Here is a 19,283-nt window from a genome sequence, read left to right on the forward strand (position 1 = left end):
TATACTAAAAACTTTATGGTTCTTCTCAGATTCAGGCAAAACTGAAATGACGAATTCCAATGTGATGTAATGCAAATGTGTGCAAAGTGATGGGGATACCCAAGAAAGGAGCTGAAAATTGCATCTTAAAGGATGTCAAAATTTGCCAGGGAGAGAAGGGCAGAAAACATTTACCAGATATAAGAAACCACTAGAAACTGGCCAGTTGGAGACCTGGAGAAGTCTACTTTGCCTGGCTGATGCGGTGTGTGGGAGGGAATTCAGCAGGAGGTGAGCAGTGGGTGGTGGGTCCTCTTTCTTTGACAGGCTTCAGAGGATGAAATTTGTTTTGTTGACAGTGGAGAACGAGGGACTTCATAGAATCAATTACTGCTTTATTTTAAAACAAATGAAACTGAGTGACCACAACCGAGATTCTACTTTACTCTTCTGTTAAGAACACATTTTGAAAAATTCAGGTGTTTAAAAAAATCTTCATATACAAGCCAAGCACAGTCTCCAGGAACTTTCTCAGGAGATTCTCATCACCTCTGCGGAAGCTTTTTAATACACGTTTTGGAGTTCTTTAGTGGCCTGCCTTAATACGTAGGGCATTCAGTAACTCCAGCAATGGCAAATTCATTGTAAAGAGCACCCTGGGTAGAGGTTACTTTGGCCACACTCTAGAGAGGAAGAATTCGTTTGTCCCTGCTAGATGCCTGCGGCAGGGCTCCCATGAAGAAAGCGATGGAACCTAGCATTGGCTATTTGTTTATTTAAAAGAGTTGGTTTTTTTTTTTTTTTAAACAGCTCATTGGCTCCACCAAGTGGGCAAGTGCTAGAATACAGCTTGCAGAGTCTTGTAGAGCTTTGAAGGATGGATCCAACTCAAATGTCTTTCCTGAAGTTTCTGATCTGCTATTTCAACCATACATTCCCTTTATTAGTTTAAGAGGCATCCCAGGAAACAGTTTTTATCCTGCATCCCAGTGACCTTGAATAAGTCCCCTGTCCTCTCTGAAACGGTTACTCTGCTGCTTAAAAAAAAAAAAAAAAAAAAAACTCTTCCATATTTCTAGTGTCCATAGTCTCTCAGTGGCATAATTGTTCTGGTATTTGCCCATTGTGCCTATAATTCTAACTGGCGTCAGTCTGGATAAAGAAAAAAATCTGTGGCATTTTGAAAATTCATGAACGACTGCAACCACCTATAATTATATATGTCAGTTAATATATGTCAGTATTATCCGATTGCATATTCATAAGAATATCTTAGAGGCTTTTACCTACAATCACATGGTGTAGTAGAAAGAGCCAGCCTTTGCAGTCAGGTAGACCTGAGTTTAAACCCTAGGCCTGCAACTTCCTATGTGACCTGGTAAGGTACCCTCCTTTCCTGAACGTTTTTCCTCATCAGTACAGTAGAGATGGCAAATCTTACTTCACAAAGTATAATATCTGTAGAGCAGTAGACACTGGAACTGGCAAACAGCAAGCCTCTGTTTAATAAAAGCGGCGGTTACTGCTGAGCATTCTGTACCTTACCCATTTACCTTGAGCAAATAGCTTTGGCTCTGAAACGGATTCTTCCTCTGTCCAGTGGAGGTCATAGTTCCCTGTCTTAGAGTTACACAGACGCAATGGTATAACCACCCCAAAGGACATGGCATTTTATAGGTACTTAACATTTGCTAGCTTCTTTCTCTCCAAAAGTACTGACCTATTACAAATAATTAAGTTAATAAAGCTAAAATTCTGTTTATTCCATGAACACACTTTCTCCCTCCTTCTCTTTCTGTCCCTCTCTCTCTCTCTCTCTCAAAATACACACACATGCACTTGTTGCATTTCCGTCTTGTTTTCCTCATCTCTGTCATCAAAATTAAGTCAAAAGCCAGGTGCAGTGGTTCACGCCTGTAATCCCAGCACTTTGGGAGGCCAAGATGGGTGGATGGCTTGAGCGCGGGAGTCTGAGACCAAGCAGGGCAACATGATGAAATCCTGTCTCTACAACAAATTTAAAAACTAGCCAGGCGTGGTGGCGTGTGCCTATAGTCCCAGCTACTCAGGAGTCTGAGGTGAGTGTATAGCTTGAGCCCGAGTGGTTGAGGCTGCAGTGAGCTGTTGCCACTGCACTCCAGCCTGGGCAACAGCAAGACCCTATCAAAAAAATAAAAAATTGAAAAAGTTTTTAAAATTATATATACACATATATATATAACTGCCTGTATTTAATAATTACAGAGATGCAAAAGTGCCTAGATTCTACCTTGTCTATTGTTATTTCTTTAACCAGCACATCTGTATGGTTTTCGAATAGGAAGCTTCTCTGAACACCTGGGCACTCCCACGCTCAGGCTCCTTTTTCTCAATGTTTCCTATTATATCAGGTATGGCAGGCCAGGTCAGTATGCAAGAGATGTAGCAGCTGCAGTCAGCTCTGCAGCAGGTGGAACTTGGAAGGAGATCATTCATCTAATTAAAATGACATTAAACTTGTCTTCTCAAGATGCTAAATGGCACAGGGCTCATTACTAGCCGGCTCCTCAGACCATCCTCAGAGATGAAAGAGGAGCCACTACCCTGGCACAGTGCCAGGGGCGGGTGATACAAAGATGAAAGCACATGGGGTGAGTCAATGAGTGCTGCTTTTTCCTGGCACTTAGTAGCTCTCAGTCTAGCAGGGCCAACAGACATGCCCAGAGCCCCAGCACACACACACACACAGATGTACAAATTCATACACTGCATGTAAGAATCAACGTGTGCACAGGAGGAGAGAGTGGCTGCCTCCACAGCGAGTGGGGCAGGAGTGCAAGAAGGACTCCCAGCAGATAGAAGTCACCTTACCTGAGGTGGAAAAATGAATGGCAATTTGACAAATGAAGAGGGGCAGGCGCAGGATGTGGTAGCAGCAGACCATAGGCGTGAGACTCAACCTGTGCAGAGCCCCAGGGGAAGAGAAAGGATGGCTCATTCGGGATCTATAAATACCCACAAGAGCCAGGCAGGTGATGCATGTCAGACACTTTGGTGTATTATTCATTTCTATTTAAAAAAAAAAATGTCGGCCGGGCACGGTGTCTCACACCTGTAATCCCAGCACTTTGGGAGGCGGAGACGGGCAGATCACGAGGTCAGGAGATCGAGACCATCCTTGCTAGCATGGTGAAACCCCGTCTCTACTAAAAATACAAAAAATTAGCCGGGCCTGGTGGCGGGCACCTGTAGTCCCAGCTACTCGGGAGGCTGAGGCAGGAGAACCCAGGCTGAGGCGTGAACCCAGGAGGCCGAGCTTGCAGTGAGCCGAGATCGCGCCACTGCACTCCAGCCTGGGCGACAGAGGGAGACTCCATCTCAAAAAAAAAAAAAAAAAAGTCCTCCTTCCTGCTTTTCTTGACTTATACCCACGTATACTTTATTTTTCCATCTTTGATTGAAACTTAAAAGAAATCTTTCCCTACTCGAAGAAAACTAGCAGTCCCAATCCAATTACTGTATCAGTTCATAAGTGCTCCATGGCTCCTGTTGGGAAGTCAGGTGGGAGTGGCAGGGACTGGGGCAAACTGGAAAGCAAATTCTCCTGCTGAAGAGGACAACCATTCTTCAACTCCAGTTGTTCAGAAGCTCCAAAATCTTGTTCTCAGAAAAAGCAAGCAACCTGAATTTTGATACAAGAGTCAAATTTTTAAACAGTGCCTTAATGGAAAAAAAAAAAAAATTCTGCAGACCAAACAGAACATATCCTCATGCTAAGCCTTATTCATGGACCGTGCTTGCAACCTTTCATTTACAGGCTCTCGAGGTTCCAAGAGCATTTTCAGGATCCTTCATCAAATCGTTGCTCTGCTTTTAGTTTCTCCTAACCATCCTTTTCCCCTTGCTTTCCAGAAAGAGATGACGAGCAGGATGTGTCACTAATGCTTCACCTCACCCTTTGGAAGAAAGGAAAGCTGTTTCCTCCTGGAGCCCTGAGCGGGCAGGAGGTGGACCACCCTGGCTTAAATGACACACCTATTCCCAGGAGCAGCAGAGGTGGAGGCAAGCAGTGACTCCTGAGAGACAGTCCCCCACTCACTTTGTGTGCTCTTAACCTTCTGAGTGCCGCTAGCCCAGACCTGTGGACCAAGCAGACCGCAACGTGAAAGAAGGACCAGCCCCTTGATTGTTCTGGCTGGGGAATTGTCCACGAGGAAGCCTCTGCACTTCCACACATGGCACAGTTCTGCCTGTGACCTGCCGCCTAAGCTTTACTGGAATTCAGGTTTTGAGACTGAGATGCTTGTTTGTATTTTTCCACTTATCTGTCTTGTCAGCTGGCCGACTTCTCTGTGATTGGTTTTCTAAGTGCCGGGTGAATTTTGGACCTCTGGATGTGCAGCAAGTTTTTATGCAATAAACCTTCCTTTCAGGCCTCTAAAAGCTCCTGCTCTGGTCTGTGGTTTAACACTGTGCAGGGCTGTGGAGCTCTGAGAGACCTGAACCCCCCATCCCCCGCACCCCCCTACTGTCCCTGCCAAGGCATCCATAGTATTTCCCTAATAAGTAGTTTTATCAGGGACACTCCATGGGGTGGCTTGTCTCTGCCCCAAAACAGGGTCTTCACATTCTAACTGCAGGGAAGAGACTGGTTACTAGCGTCAAGCTGACAAGTTACCAGTTCACCTGATCAGAATGTATTTTTTATAACCACCGTCATTCTTTGTCTCTTCAGTTGAAGATATTCTTTCCTGTTTCCCAGAAGAGAGAAATAATAAAAGTCCTAAATGACGAAGAATGATCAGCGGGAGCCTTGGGCATGATTACTGCAGTGTTTGTTCTTTATTAAAGAGCAGGGAGTCGTGGCTGTCTCTACATAATACTAACATGTCAGTGAAAAAATAAAAGTAAAATTGGTTATTTGGTACGTGTAGATTTAACACCCAGACGACTGACTTGTAACCCTCCCCACTGGCCTTCTGAGCATTTAAACCCAGCCGTCATTCTCTCCCCACTCCACAATCCCCGTTCCTCTGCCATGTTATGTTACAGCACAAAATTAATGTCTGCCCCTGTGATTGTGCCATGGTTGCCAAGGTAACAGTGGAGCTGGAGCTAACTTCCTTCTTTCATCCTTTCCAATTTTTCTATTCCAGAAGACAGTCAGAATAATGCATTCTGTACTACATCCTGCCTTTTGAAACTTAAATGAGTTTTCGTTGATGAAATGTTGCCTTCTCTGATTCATTCACAAAACCGTGGTGGTTCTGACTGCCTGTGACGAGGGGGTCATAATACTTCCAGTGATCCTTTTAATTTAGCAAAATATTTGTTGGTGGAGGGAAGTAGATAAGAATGTATTAGTGTATTTTAATGTAATAATGATTAAAGAATAACTAAATGACTCTGATTTTGTTTCATTATACATAATGTGTTAAAGCCATCTGTGGCTGCCACAAAAGCCTAGAATCATGAAATCTTTGTCCAAGCTAAGAAAGGACTGTCTCTGTGGGTACCACAGGCATTCTCTGTTGACCTAACCAAGCAGCCTGAACCTTGCTTTGTGTCTCATAAAGGTCATCTCATGGAATCCAATTGCTGCTACCTCACCATGTTGCTGTGCGCTGGTCAACAATTAACATACTTTTTTCCTCCTTTCAGAGTAACTTTGAGAGTACAAGATAGGCAAAGTTTTTTCCTTACATCAGTTTTGGCCCAAAGAATATCTGACCATCATAGAGATCCAGAGAACAGAAATAAGAGCCCCTAAGTCCCAGCGTCTGCAATACGCAGTTACCAGATGGGAATGCAGCACAATGGGACAGAGAGGTGACTACGAAACCCATGCCCCGGAGGAACTCTGTAGCTTGCACCATGGAACACCACAGGATTTTTGCATTAAAAAGTTGAATATGTTCCTGCATTTCAGCAATGCATAATCAAGCAGGAGGCTGGAATCTGGAGACTTTTGTTATTCATTCTTTTTAAGGTTATTTTTTATTAACTGTGCATATGAAATTTCCACTCAATTTAAAAATCCAAGTGTTTTTAAGCTTCTTGGAACAATTTCCTCCTGCTTATATTGTTAATTGCACTAATGAACTCTTCTAGGGTAAATTCTGGCAAACTACTCTTTTTTTTTTTTTTTTTTTAATTACAGAATGTTCCTGTTCCCACAGAACTTTGGCACATTCTGAAGAAAACCTCTGCAGTCAATTTTTATCTCCTTGGCTTGACTGCATCTAACTGTTCATCTCTGTTATAAAAATGGAGCTTCAGCCCTCTGGGTCAGAGACTGACAACCCTCCTTCGTCTTCCTAACCTGTCCTACTCTCCTTCTTTTTCTACTTTCGTTTTAGTTTTGGGAAATTTTTAAGTAAAAGTTTCAAAGTTGAAAGATAATAGTGAGTACCCTTACATCCTTTAGTGTATTAGTTGTTAACATTTTGCCTTGTTTTCTTTTCTTCCTTTTTTTTTTTTTAAGAGAAGGGGTCTCTCCCTATTTTACCCAAGCCGGCCTTGAACCCCTTGCCTCAAGTGATCTTCCACCTTAGCCTCCTGAGTAGTCAGGATTATGGCATGTACCACCGCACCTGCCTCACATTTTCTTTCTCACTGTAAATACACATTCTTATTCCTGAACCTTCTGAAAATAAGTTGCAGACATCATGAAAATGTAAAATACTTCATCATATTCTTCCTTTTAATAAGAGCATTGTCCTATAAATCTGCAACATTTTCACACCCATGAAACTGAACACTGATACTGTATAAATCTAATATATGATCCATATTCAAAATTCTCCAGTTGTCCCCAAAATATCCTTTATAGCTGTTTATTTTAAAATCCAGGGTTCAATCAAGAATTATACGTCACATGTAGTTGTCATTCTGTTTTGTTTCTTTTAATCGATTAGAGTTGCCCTTTTGTGTGTGTCTGAGTAGTGGGTGGTGGGATGGTGTTTGTGTATGATGTGCAGTGTGTGTGTGTGTGTGTGGTGTGTCTTTCATGACACTGACATTATTAAAGAGTTCAGGCAAGTTGGTAGAATGTCCCACAATCTAGACTTTTTTACTGATTGTTTCCTCATTACGAGATACAGGTTACATGTTTTTTTCCAAGACAACTACATGTGTAATGTTGTTTCCTTCCTACTGCCCCAGCTCAGGAAGCACATAGTGTCTATTTGTCTCTTTTCTGATATTAGGACTGATCAGGTGTTGTCTGCCTGATCCAATCATTATCAAGTTCCATAATTCATTATTAAGCTCTGAAATTCAGGACACGTACATTTATAGAGTATGAGGGCTGTGCATACATACATTCATTTCTTAATGTTCTCAAGGAGGTCCAGGATCCCCAAAATATTATAGTCATTGCAGTCAGATGATATAGCAGTAGCAAAGCATTCATTCCTTTCCATGTAACAGGAGGGAGGGGAAGAAGGAAGTTTTCATGTGCAGGCAATATGTGAGTGCGTGGGCAAGTGAGGATTTGTATGTTCCCTGTAGCCAGAGGTGAAATATTCAACGCTTTTATTTTTTCTCCCATCTTCAATGACCTCCATTTGGGCCCATAGTTTATTTATAGAGAGCACACACTCCCTAATTGTCAGTTGGTTTTTTTGGGAAAACCCTCAGATAGTACGGTGGGTTGTGACCCTCCAAAGGACCACAAGTACATAAACAGATACAAAGTATTTACGTGGTATTAAACTTTCATGGTGATGGTGCAAGGAAGAGATGATTAGGAAAGAAAATGTCTTAAATGGCTATCATTGAGAAATACTGATCTAGAGTCATTTCCTGTTTCTTAAATTGTTCGTTTTTCTCTTCCCTGGGTATTTTCTCATTTCCAAAGACCCAGAGTCTCAGAGCCAGGTTAAGTGGAAGAAACTTTGAGAGATATCTTAATCAATTCCTTCTATCTCTCAAACCATACCAGTAACTTCCCTGGTGAAAAAATTATACTCTTACAGATCTTCAGGCATGGAAATTCTACAGCATTCTTTGGTATAACCAACCCACTGAACCCTCCACAACATCTTGAGTTCCATTCAACTCGAGCTGAAGTATTCTCTTTGAGTTTCAGTAGATCTTTTCTAGTGTCCCACTTTTAGAAAGGTCCAAAGATGATATATAATAAGATAAGTGAAAATATAATTAATCAGAGCTTTATTTGCGTATCCATTAAATATCTGAAGGCTATTACCAGTTGTGCTTCGGCCTCCTTTCCCTTGCAGTTCTCCTAGGGTGGCATCCTCTACGGAGTCTTGTTGCACCATTGTTGACCATTGATGTAACTCAACGTGAAACCTTCCCAAAGCTCTCCACATCACTCTCTGTTATGGATGTGACCAGCAGTGAACATGAAGAGAACTTATTTCATGCCTTTCTCCAAACTATATTGTCTCTTTGCTAAGTCCAGACCTGCTTTTTCTACATTTATAGGTTTTCTATTTTAATCGCCATGCAAAATTCTTTATCATATTCAATCATTTTGGTTTATCTTCCTGACTTCTTCCCTTTAACGTCCCTGCTAAAGATTACACTGTTGTTGTTTTTTTTTTTTTTTTTTAAACTACCCCTTTAATTGGCAAAACATTAAGGGACCTGAATAGAATTACTCTTATCTTTTTGTGCTGATTTATGTCAATCCATCATTCTGGTCATTGATGGAAGCAAATTGCTTCCTATGGTCTCTAAACCTTATGTCCCTTCCATACTCCATGAGTATCACACTGTGAGAAAACAAAAACAAAAGCATTGTAGGAAAAGTATGGCCATTATCTTTGAGGAAATGTGTACCTAGGCACAATCACTAAAAGGAGTTGGAGGTATCATTTGGTTAACACTGTTGTCATTCTTGTTGTTATCATTTTGGACCTTGAAGAAATTGTTGATTCTCTCCTAGAATTAGACAGACAAAGTGTGTTTGGAAATAATGATTGTTTTCCTGCCTTAAAAAAATACATTAACAAAAAGCTTTTATAATAGGCTATTTCCTTCTGGGCAGGTATTAATTCTGAGTAAGAATTTTCAATGACTACATAAAGATTTGCGTAACTTATGAAGGAAGAGTCCATTTCTAATCAAATAATTCACCTGTTTTACTAGCTTACAGTGATCTGATTTCAGAGTTTTGCTGTATCTTTTTTACATACATCAGAAAAAGAAATGTTGACTATATTTTTAGTTCCATTTATGATTGTATTAAGCATTTGACTATAAGGAAAACTAACAAATCAATTAGAAAAGCAACATAAAACTAAAGGATATTTAGGAAATCAGTTATATGTGAGCTTGGATATTCAAATGTCACAAATAAAAAACATATAACTATTATCTAATCTGTCTTTTTTAATGCTTAGTTTATTTCTTTAATAGGTTGTCTTGCAATGGTCCTAGAACAGGTAAATAAAGGGAAAACTGCTAATTCTACAAAAACTAATTCAAAGTTCATTTGAAAACACACGGGTGGCTGGCAAGATGGCCAAATAGGAACAGCTCCAGTCTGCAGCTCCCAGAGAGATCAACGCAGAAGGCAAGTTATTTCTGCATTGAGATATCAACACAGAAGGCAAGTTATTTCTGCATTTCAAACTGAGGTACCCAGCTGATATTGGGACTGGTTAGACAGTAGGTGCAGCACATGGAGGGCAAGCCAAAGCAGCGTGGGGTGTCGCCTCACCCAGGAAACACAAGGGGTCAGGGAACTCCCTCCCCTTGCCAAGGGAAGCCATGAGGGACTGTACCGGGAGGAATGGTGCACTCTGGCTCAGATACTATGCTTTTCCCATGTCCTTCACAACTGGCAGACCAGGAGATTCCCTCGGGTGCCTTCACCACCAGGGCCCTGGGTTTCAAGCACAAAACTGGGCGGCCGTTTGGGCAGACACCAAGCTAGCTCCAAGAGTTTTTTTTTCATACCCCAGTGGCACCTGGAATGCCAACGAGACAGAATGTTCACTCCCCTGGAAAGAAGGCTGAAGCCAGGGAGCCAAGTGGTCTAGATCAGCAAATCCCGCCCCCATGGAGCCCAGCAAGCTAAGATCCACTGGCTTGTAATTCTCACTGCCAGGACAGCAGTCTGAGGTTGACCTGGGGTGCTCAAGCTTGGTGGGGGGAGGGGTGTCCGCCATTACTGAGGCTTGAGTAAGCAGGTTTCCCCTCATAGTGTAAACAAAGCAGCTGAGAAGTTTGAACTGGGTGGAGTCCACTGTAGCTTGGCAAAGCTGCTGTAGCCAGACTGCCTCCAGATTTCTCCTCTCTGGGCAGGGCAACTCTGAAAGAAAGGCAGTAGCCCCAGTCAGGGGCTTATAGATAAAACTACCATCTCCATGGGACAGAGCATCTAGGGGAAGGGGCAGCTGTGGGTACAGCTTCAGCAGACTTAAATATCCCTGCCTGCCGGCTCTGAAGAGAGCAGCAGATCTCCCAGCACAGCACTTGAGCTCTGCTAAAGGACAGACTGCCTCCTCAAGTTGGTCCCTGACCCCCATGCCTCCTGACTGGGAGACATCTCCCAGAAGGGGTCAACAGACACCTCATACAGGAGAGCTCCAGCTGGCATGTGGAGGGTGCCGCTCTGGGATGAAGCTACCAGAGGAAGGAACAGGCAGTAATCTTTGCTGTTCTGCAGCCTCCCCCTGGTGATACCCTGGTAAACAGGGTCTGGAGTGGACCTCGAGCAAACTCCAGCAGACCTGCAGCAGAGGGACCTGACTGTTAGAAGGAAAACTAACAAACAGAAAGGGATAGCATCAACATCAACAAAAAGGACATCAACACCAAAACCCCATCCGAAGATCAACAACAGCAAAGACCAAAGTTAGATAAATCCATGAAGATGAGGAAAAACCAGTGCAAAAAGACTGAAAATTCCAAAAAACAGAACACCTCTTCTCCTCCAAAGGATCACAACTCCTCGTCAGCAAGGGAACAAAACTGGACAGAGAATGAGTTTGACAAATTTCCAGAAGTAGGTTTCAAACTTCTCCAAGCTAAAGGTGTATGTTCTAACCCAATGCAAGGAAGCTAGAACCTTGAAAAAATGTTAGAGGAATTGCTCACTAGAATAACCAGTTTAGATAAAAGAACATAAATGACCTGGTGGAGCTGAAAAACACAGCACACGAACTTCATGAAGCAGACACAAGTATCAATAGCCAAATCAGTCAAGTGGAAGAAGGGATATGAGAGATTGAAGATCAACTTAATGAAATAATGTGTCAAGACAAGATTAGAGAAAAAAGAATGAAAAGCAATGAACAAAGCCCCAAGAAATATGGGACTATGTGAAAAGACTAAACCTACATTTGACTGGTTTACTTGATAGTGAAGGGGAGAATGGAACCAGGTTGGAAAACACTCTTCAGGATACTATCGAGGAGAACTTACCCAACCTAGCAAGACAGGCCAACATTCAAATTCAGGAAATACAGAGAACACCACAAAGATACTCCTCAAGAAGAGCAACCCCAAGATACATAATCGTTAGATTTACCAAGGTTGAAATGAAGGAAAAAATGTTAAGGGCAGTCAGAGAGAAAGGTCGCGTTACCTACAAAGGGAAGCCCATCAGACTAAGAGCGGATCTCACGGCAGAAACCCTACAAGCCAGAAGAGAGTGGGGGCCAATATTCAACATTCTTAAAGAATTTTCAAACCAAAACTTCCTATTCAGCCAAACTAAGCTTCATAAGCAAAGGAGAAATAAAATCTTTTACAGACAAGCAAATGCTGAGAGATTTTGTCACCACCGGGCCTGTCTTACAAGAGCTCCTGAAGGAAACACTAAACGTGGAAAGGAAAAACCGGTACCAGCCACTGCAAAAAACATAGCAAATTCTAAAGACCATCGATACTATGAAGAAAGTGATTCAACTACCGGGCAAAATAACCAGTCAGCATCACAATGACAGGATCAGATTCACACGTAGCAATATTAACTTTAAATGTAATGGGCTAAATGCCCCAATTAAAAGACACCAACTGGCAAATTAGATAAAGAATCAAGACCCATCAGTGTGCTGTATTCAGGAGACCCATCTTAAATGCAAAGACACACATAGGCTCAGAAAAAAAGGGATGGAGGAATATTTATCAAGCAAATGGAAAGCAAAGAAAAGCAGGGGTTGTGGCCGGGCATGGTGGCTCACACCGGTAATCCCAATGCTTTGGGAGGCCTAGGCTGGCGGATCACTAGGTCAGGAGATTGAGACCATCCTGGCTAACATGGTGAAACCCTGTCTCTACTAAAAATACAAAAACAAAATTAGCTGGGCATGGTGGCAGGTCCCTGTAGTCCCAGTTACTCCAGAGGCTGAGGCGGGAGAACGGCATGAACCCAGGAGGCAGAGCTTGCAGTGAGCCGAGATCGCGCCACTGCACTCCAGTCTGGGCGACAGAGCAAGACTCCGTTTCAAATAAAACATAAAAAATAAATAAATAAGCAAGGGTTGCCATCCAATCTCTGATAAAACAGACTTTAAACCAACAAAGATCAAAAGAGACAAAGAAGGGCATTGCATAATAGTAAAGGGATCAATGCAACAAGAACAGCTAACTATCCTAAATATATATGCACCCAATACAGGAGCACCTAGATTCATAAAACAAGTTCTTAGAGACCTACAAAGAGACTTAGACTTCCACACAATAATAGTGGGAGACTTTAACACCCAACTGTCATTATTAGACAGATCAATGAGACAGGAAATTAATGATATTCAGGACTTGAACTCAGCTCCGGACCAAGTAGACCTAATAGACATCTACAGAACTCTCCACCCCAAATCAACAGAATATACATTTTTCTCAGCACCTCATCACACTTATTCTAAAATTGACCACATAATTGGAAGTAAAACACTCCTCAGCAAATGCAAAAGAATGGAAATCATAACAAACAGTCTCTCAGACTACAGTGCAATCAAATTAGAATTCAGGATTAAGAAACTCACTCAAAACTGCACAACTACATGGAAACTGAACAACCTGCTCCTGAATGACTACTGGGTAAATAACAAAATTAAGGCAGAAATTAAGAAGTTCTTTGAAACCAATGAGAACAAAGAAAACGTACCAGAATCTCTGGGACACAGCTAAAGCAGTGTTTAAAGGGAAATTTATAGCATGAAATACCCACAGGAGAAAGCAGGAAAGATCTAAAATCAACACCTAACATCACAATTAAAAGAACAAGAGAAGCAACAGCAAACAAATTCAAAAGCTACCAGAAGACAAGAAATAACTAAGATCAGAGCAGAACTGAAGGAGATAGAGACAAGAAAAGCCCTTCAAAAAAATCAATGAATCCAGGAGTTGTTTTTTAAAAAAGATCAACAAAATAGATAGATCACTAGCCAGACTAATAAAGAAGAAAGGAGAGAAGAATCAAATAGATACAATAAAAAATGATAAAGGAGAGATCACCACTGATCCCACAGAAATACAAACTACCGTCAGAGAATGCCATAAGCACCTCTACACAAATAAACTAGAAAATCTAGGAGAAATGAATAAATTCCTGGACACATACACCCTCACAAGACTAAAGCAGGAAGATGTCAAATCCCTGAATAGATCAATAAAAGGTCTGAAATTGAGGCAGTAATTAATAGCCTACCAACCAAAAAAAGCCCAGGACCAACAGATTCACAGCCGAATTCTACCAGAGGTACAAAGAGGAGCTGGTACCATTCCTTCTGAAACTATTCCAAACAATGGAAAAAGAGGGAATCCTCCCTAACTCATTTTATGAGGCCAGCATCATCTTGATACAAAAATCTGGCAGAGACACCACAAAAAAAGAAAATTTCAGGCCAATATCCCTGATGAACGTCAATATGAAAATCCTCAGTAAAATAGGAGCAAACAATTTAGCAGCACATCAAAAAGCATATCCACCACGATCAGGTCAGCTTCACCCCTGGGATGCAAGGCTGTTTCAACATACGCAAATCAGTAAACGTAATCCATCACATAAACAGAACTAATGCCAAAAACCACATGATTATTTCAATAGATGCAGAAAAGCTCTTCAATAAAATTCAACACAACTCCATGCTAAAAACTCTCGATAAACTAGGTATTGATGGAGTGCATCTCAAAATAATAAGAGCTGTTTATGACAAACCCACAGCCAATATCACACTCAATGGGCAACAACTGGAAGCATTCCCTTTGAAAACCAGCACAAGACAAGGATGCCCTCTCTCACCACTCCTATTCAACATAGTATTGGAAATTCTGACCAAGGCAGTCAGACAAGGAAAGAAATAAAGGGTATTCAATTAGGAAAAGAGGAAGTCAAAGTGTCTCTGTTTGCAGATGACATGATTGTATATTTAGAAAACCTCGGTGGCTCACGCTGTAATCCCAGCACTTTGGGAGGCCTAGGTGGGCGGATCACAAGGTCAGGAGATGGAGACCATCCTGGTGAACACTGTGAAACCCCGTCTCTACTAAAAATACAAAAAAAAATTAGCCAGGCATGGTGGTGGGCGCCTGTAGTCCGAGCTACTCAGGAGGCTGAGGCAGGAGAATGGCGTGAACCAAGGGCAGAGCTTGCAGTGAGCGGAGATCACACCACTGCACTCCAGCCTGGGCAACAGAGCAAGACTCTGTCTCAAAAAAAAAAAAGAAAAGGAAAGAAAACCTCATCGTCTCAGCCCAAAATCTCCTTAAGCTGAGAAGCAACTTCAGCAAAATCTCAGGTGAAGGGGTGGCCTGCCCCTCCACAGCTGTGGGTATATCTTGTCAGGTGGGATGAAAGACTGAGAAAAGAAATAAGACACAGAGACAAAGTATAGAGAAACCACAGTGGGCCCAGGAGACTGGCGCTCAGCATGTGGAGGACCTGTACCGGCACTGGTCTCTGAGTTCCCTCAGTATTTATTGATTACTATTTTCACTATCTTAGCAAGAGGAATGTGGTAGGAGAGCAGGATGATAGTGGGGAGAAGGTCAGCAAGAAAACGTGAGCAAAGGAATTTGTGTCACAAATAAGTTCGAGGGAAGGCACTATGCCTAGATATGCACATAGGCCAGATTTACGCTTCTCTCCACCCAAACATCTCAGTGGAGTAAAGAATAACAAAGCAGCATTGCTGCCAACATGTCTCGCCTCCCGCCATAGGGCAGTTTTTCTCCTATTTCAGAATTGAACAAATGTACAATTGGGTTTTATACCGAGATATTCAGTTCCCAGGGGCAGGCAGGAGACAGGGGCCTTCCTCTGTCTAAACTGCAAGAGGCTTTCCTCTTTTGCTAATCCACCTCAGCACAGACCCTTTACGTGTGTCGGGCTGGGGGACAGTCAGGTCTTTCTCATCCCGCTAGGACATATTTCAGACTATCACATGGGGAGAAACCATGGACAATACGCGGCTTTCCAAGGCAGAGGTCCCTGCGACTTTTCCCGGTACATTGTGCCGGTGGTTTATCGAGAATGGAGAATGACAATGACTTTTACCAAGCATACTGCTTGTAAACATTTTGTTAACAAGGCACATCCTACACAGCCCTAAATCCCTTAAACCTTGACTCCATGAAACACATGTTTTTGTGAGCTCAAAGTTGGGAAAAAGTGGCTGGAACAAAGTTACAAATTAACAACATGTCAACAAAACAATTGTTCAAGGTACAGGTCAAAATGGAATTTCTTATGTCTTCACTTTCTACATAGACACAATAACAGTCTAATCTCTCTTTCTTTTCCCTATACTCAGGATACAAACTCAATGTGCAAAAATCACAAGCATTCCTATACACCAATAACAGAGAGCCAAATCACGAGTGAACTCCCATTCACAATTGCTACAAAGAGAGTAAAATACCTAGGAATACAACTTACAAGGGATATGAAGGACCTCTTCAAGGAGAATTACAAACCACTGCTCAAGGAAATAAGAGAGGACACAAATGGAAAAGCATTCCGTGCTCATGAATAGGAAGAATCAATATTGTGAAAATGACCATACTGCCCAAAGTAATTTATAGATTCAATGCTATCCCCATCAAGCTACTGCTGACTTTCTTCACAGAATTAAAAAAAAAAAATTACTTTACATTTCATATGGAACCAGAAAAGAGCCTGCATAGCCAAGACAATCCTAAGCAAAAAGAACAAAGATGGAGGCATCATGCTACCTGACTTCAAACTATACTACAAGGCCACAGGAACCAAAACAGCATGGTACTGGTGCCAAAACAGATATATAGACCAATGGAATAGAACAGAGTTCTCAGAAATAACATCACACGTCTACAACCATCTGATCTTTAACAAACCTGACACAAACAAGCAATGGGGAAAGGATTCCCTATTTTATAAATGGTGTTGAGAAAACTGGCTAGCCACATACAGAAAACTGAAACTGGACACCTTCCTTACACCTTGTACAAAAATTAACTCAAGATGGATTAAAGACTTGAAGGTAAGACCTAAAACCATAAAAGCCCTGGAAGAGGGCCAGGCACAGTGGCTCATGCCTGTAATTCCAGCACTTTGGGAGGCGGATCACAAGGTCAGGAGATCGAGACCATCCTGGCTAACACAGTGAAAGCCTGTCTCTACTAAAAATACAAAAAAATTAGCCACACTTGGTGGCGGGCGCCTATAGTCCCAGCTACTTGGGAGGCTGAGGCAGGAGAAAGGTGTGAACCCAGGAGGTGGAGCTTGCAACGAGCCAAGATGGCACCACTGCACTCCAGCCTGGGCAACAGAGCGAGACTCCGTCTTAAAAAAAAAAAAAAAAAAAAAAAAGCCCTAGAAGAAACCTAGGCAATACCATTCAGGACATAGGCATGGGCAAGGAATTCATGACTAAAACACCAAAAGCAATGGCAACAAAAGCCAAAATTGACAAATGAGATCTAATCAAACTAAAGAGCTTCTGCACAGCAAAATAAACTATCATCAGAGTGAACAGGCAACCTACAGAATGGGAGAAAATTTTTGCAATGTATCCATCTGACAAAGGGCTAACATCCAGAATCTATAAGGGACTTAAACAAATTTACAAGTAAAAACCAAACAACCCATTAAAAAGTGGGCAAAGGATATGAACAGACACTTCTCAAAAGAAAACATTTATGCTGCCAACAAACATATGAAAAAAAGCTCGTCACCACTGGTCTTTAGAGAAATGCAAATCAAACCACAATGAGATACAATCTCTCACCAGTTAGAATGGTGATCATTAAAAAGTCAGGAAACAACAGATGCTGGAGAGGATGTGAAGAAGTAGGAATGCTTTTACACTGTTGGTGAGAGTATAATTTAGTTCAACCATTGTGGAAGACAGTGTGGTGATTCCTCAAGGATCTAGAAGCAGAAATACCATTTGATGCAGCAATCCCATTACTGGGTATATACTCAAAGGATTATAAATCATTCTACTATAAAGACACATGCACATGTATGTTTATTGCAGCACTGTTCACGATAGCAAAGACTTGGAACCAACCCAAATGCCCATCAATGAAAGACTGGATAAAGAAAATGTGGCACATATACACCATGGAATACTATGCAGCCATAAGAAAGGATGAGTTCATGTCCTTTTCAGGGACATGGATGCAGCTGGAAACCATCATTCTCAGCAAACTAACACAGGAACAGAAAACCAAACATTGCATGTTCTCACTCATAAGTGGGAGTTGAACAAGGAGAACACAAGGACACAGGGTGGGGAACATCATACACTGGGGCCTGTCAGGGGTTGGGAGCTAGGGGAGGGATAGCATTAGGACAAATACCTGATATAGATGAGAGGTTTATGGGTGCAGCAAACAACCATGGCATGTGTATACCTATAACAAACCTACACGTTCTGCACATGTATCCCAGAACTTAATGTATAACAAAAAATAAAAATAAATAAAAATGGGCAAAGAAAAATAAAACAAGAAAACACACATGCACACATTTGCATTTTAGCAGAAGTTCCTTTATCCTATTACAGAATTTTCCAGGAAGACATCAAGCATATAGTTTAGCTTCTCAACAGATGAATGTTGTACATACTTTTTTCCTGCAGTAAGATTCAATATTAAGTTTGATGATAACCTGGCATATAAAGATAATAAAACTGGATCATAGAAAAACTTCACTGATCAGAGTAGATAAACCTGGGTTTTAATCTCTGGCTTGCCACTACCATATATGTGTCACATTAGGTAGTTTATTAAATTGTGCCATACCTCGAATTTTAGAACTGCAAACTTATAATCATTTTGGAAGAATAAGATAACATATTTGAAACAATAGATGTATATGTAAATTCTGTATTTAATTTTGCTATATTAATAGCATTATTTACAGTTACTTTGTAATACAGATGATTCTAATAACAGCCAGTATACCTAACAGCAATAATAGGATATGGTATCTGATAAAAACTTTTTTATCAGATAAAATGGTATAACAAAGTGATTCATAGACAAAGAGCAGGGACGAATGAGGCTTCTATAAATCACACATATAAGGAGTTCCTCTGCTTGTCAGTTTCACCGTGTGAAGTGTACACCAAAATGTGCCACAGAAGGGGACTATGGACTGAATTTGGCCAACAGTCATGTTTTCTTGGACCTATGCAGTTTTGTCCCAGATAGACTTTTTTAAAAAAGCTAGCTACCAAATTTTTTTTATAAAGCTAGCTTCCCAAATACTTGGGAAATTTGACACATAAAAATCAGGAATCTTAACTTTTCTTACAAAATCAGATTTGGCAAAGCCAAGCTTTTGTTACCCTGTGGCTGGACCTGGCTGAGAAGTGGCTGACCCACTGAGATGGGACATAGCTTTGCTTTCCTCACCGCTCCCCATTGCCTTCCAGACACGCAGCTGACCGTTAGCTACCATTTATCTTCTTGCACGGAGATGCTTCACTCATACACATTTCTTGCCCTTTCCCTGGTGGCTTTTCAAGTGGTAGTCCCTGTTACACCATTTCTAGATAGGCCAGCAAGGAAGCAACTATCAGTTTTCAAATTTACCCACACACACATTGAATATCTGCTATATTCTTATATTATTTTTCTAGTAACCAACATTGTGTTAATGATGATAAATGAAAAACAGTCTTAGGAGACAATAAATTTAAACCAGATTTCTTCAACTCCCTACCCAACAATAAAAATTTATGTTCTCGTAAGAAGCTTACTTCCTCTATAGAAATTAAGATAATTAAATCCATCCAATCTTTTAATTATCCCAAATACATAAGCTTCAACTCTGCTTCCAAGAAAACTCATTTGTGACAAAATGATAAATAAATATCATTGAAAAGCAGTGGTAGCATCATTGTAATAATTAT

The 19,283-nt window shown here is 41.3% G+C and overlaps 1 protein-coding gene across 4 annotated transcripts in view; it reads left to right on the forward strand.

The window, feature by feature from the left end:
* Positions 1-17,965, forward strand: part of MOB3B (MOB kinase activator 3B) — a 213,583-nt gene extending 195,618 nt beyond the window's left edge. For 3 of the 4 annotated variants that reach the window (XM_050761651.1, XM_050761653.1, XM_050761652.1), the window contains exon 4: positions 3,871-8,521. In XM_050761651.1, the coding sequence (XP_050617608.1) occupies positions 3,871-3,900 (30 nt within the window). In that variant the 3' untranslated portion in view covers positions 3,901-8,521. Of the gene's footprint in view, positions 1-3,870; positions 8,522-9,345 lie in introns of those variants that run through there. The other variant, XM_050761655.1, reaches the window with a different exon arrangement.
* Positions 17,966-19,283: the final 1,318 nt, after the last annotated feature.

Source organism: Macaca thibetana, chromosome 15 (genome assembly GCF_024542745.1).
Source record: "Macaca thibetana thibetana isolate TM-01 chromosome 15, ASM2454274v1, whole genome shotgun sequence".
Lineage (NCBI taxonomy): Eukaryota > Metazoa > Chordata > Mammalia > Primates > Cercopithecidae > Macaca > Macaca thibetana.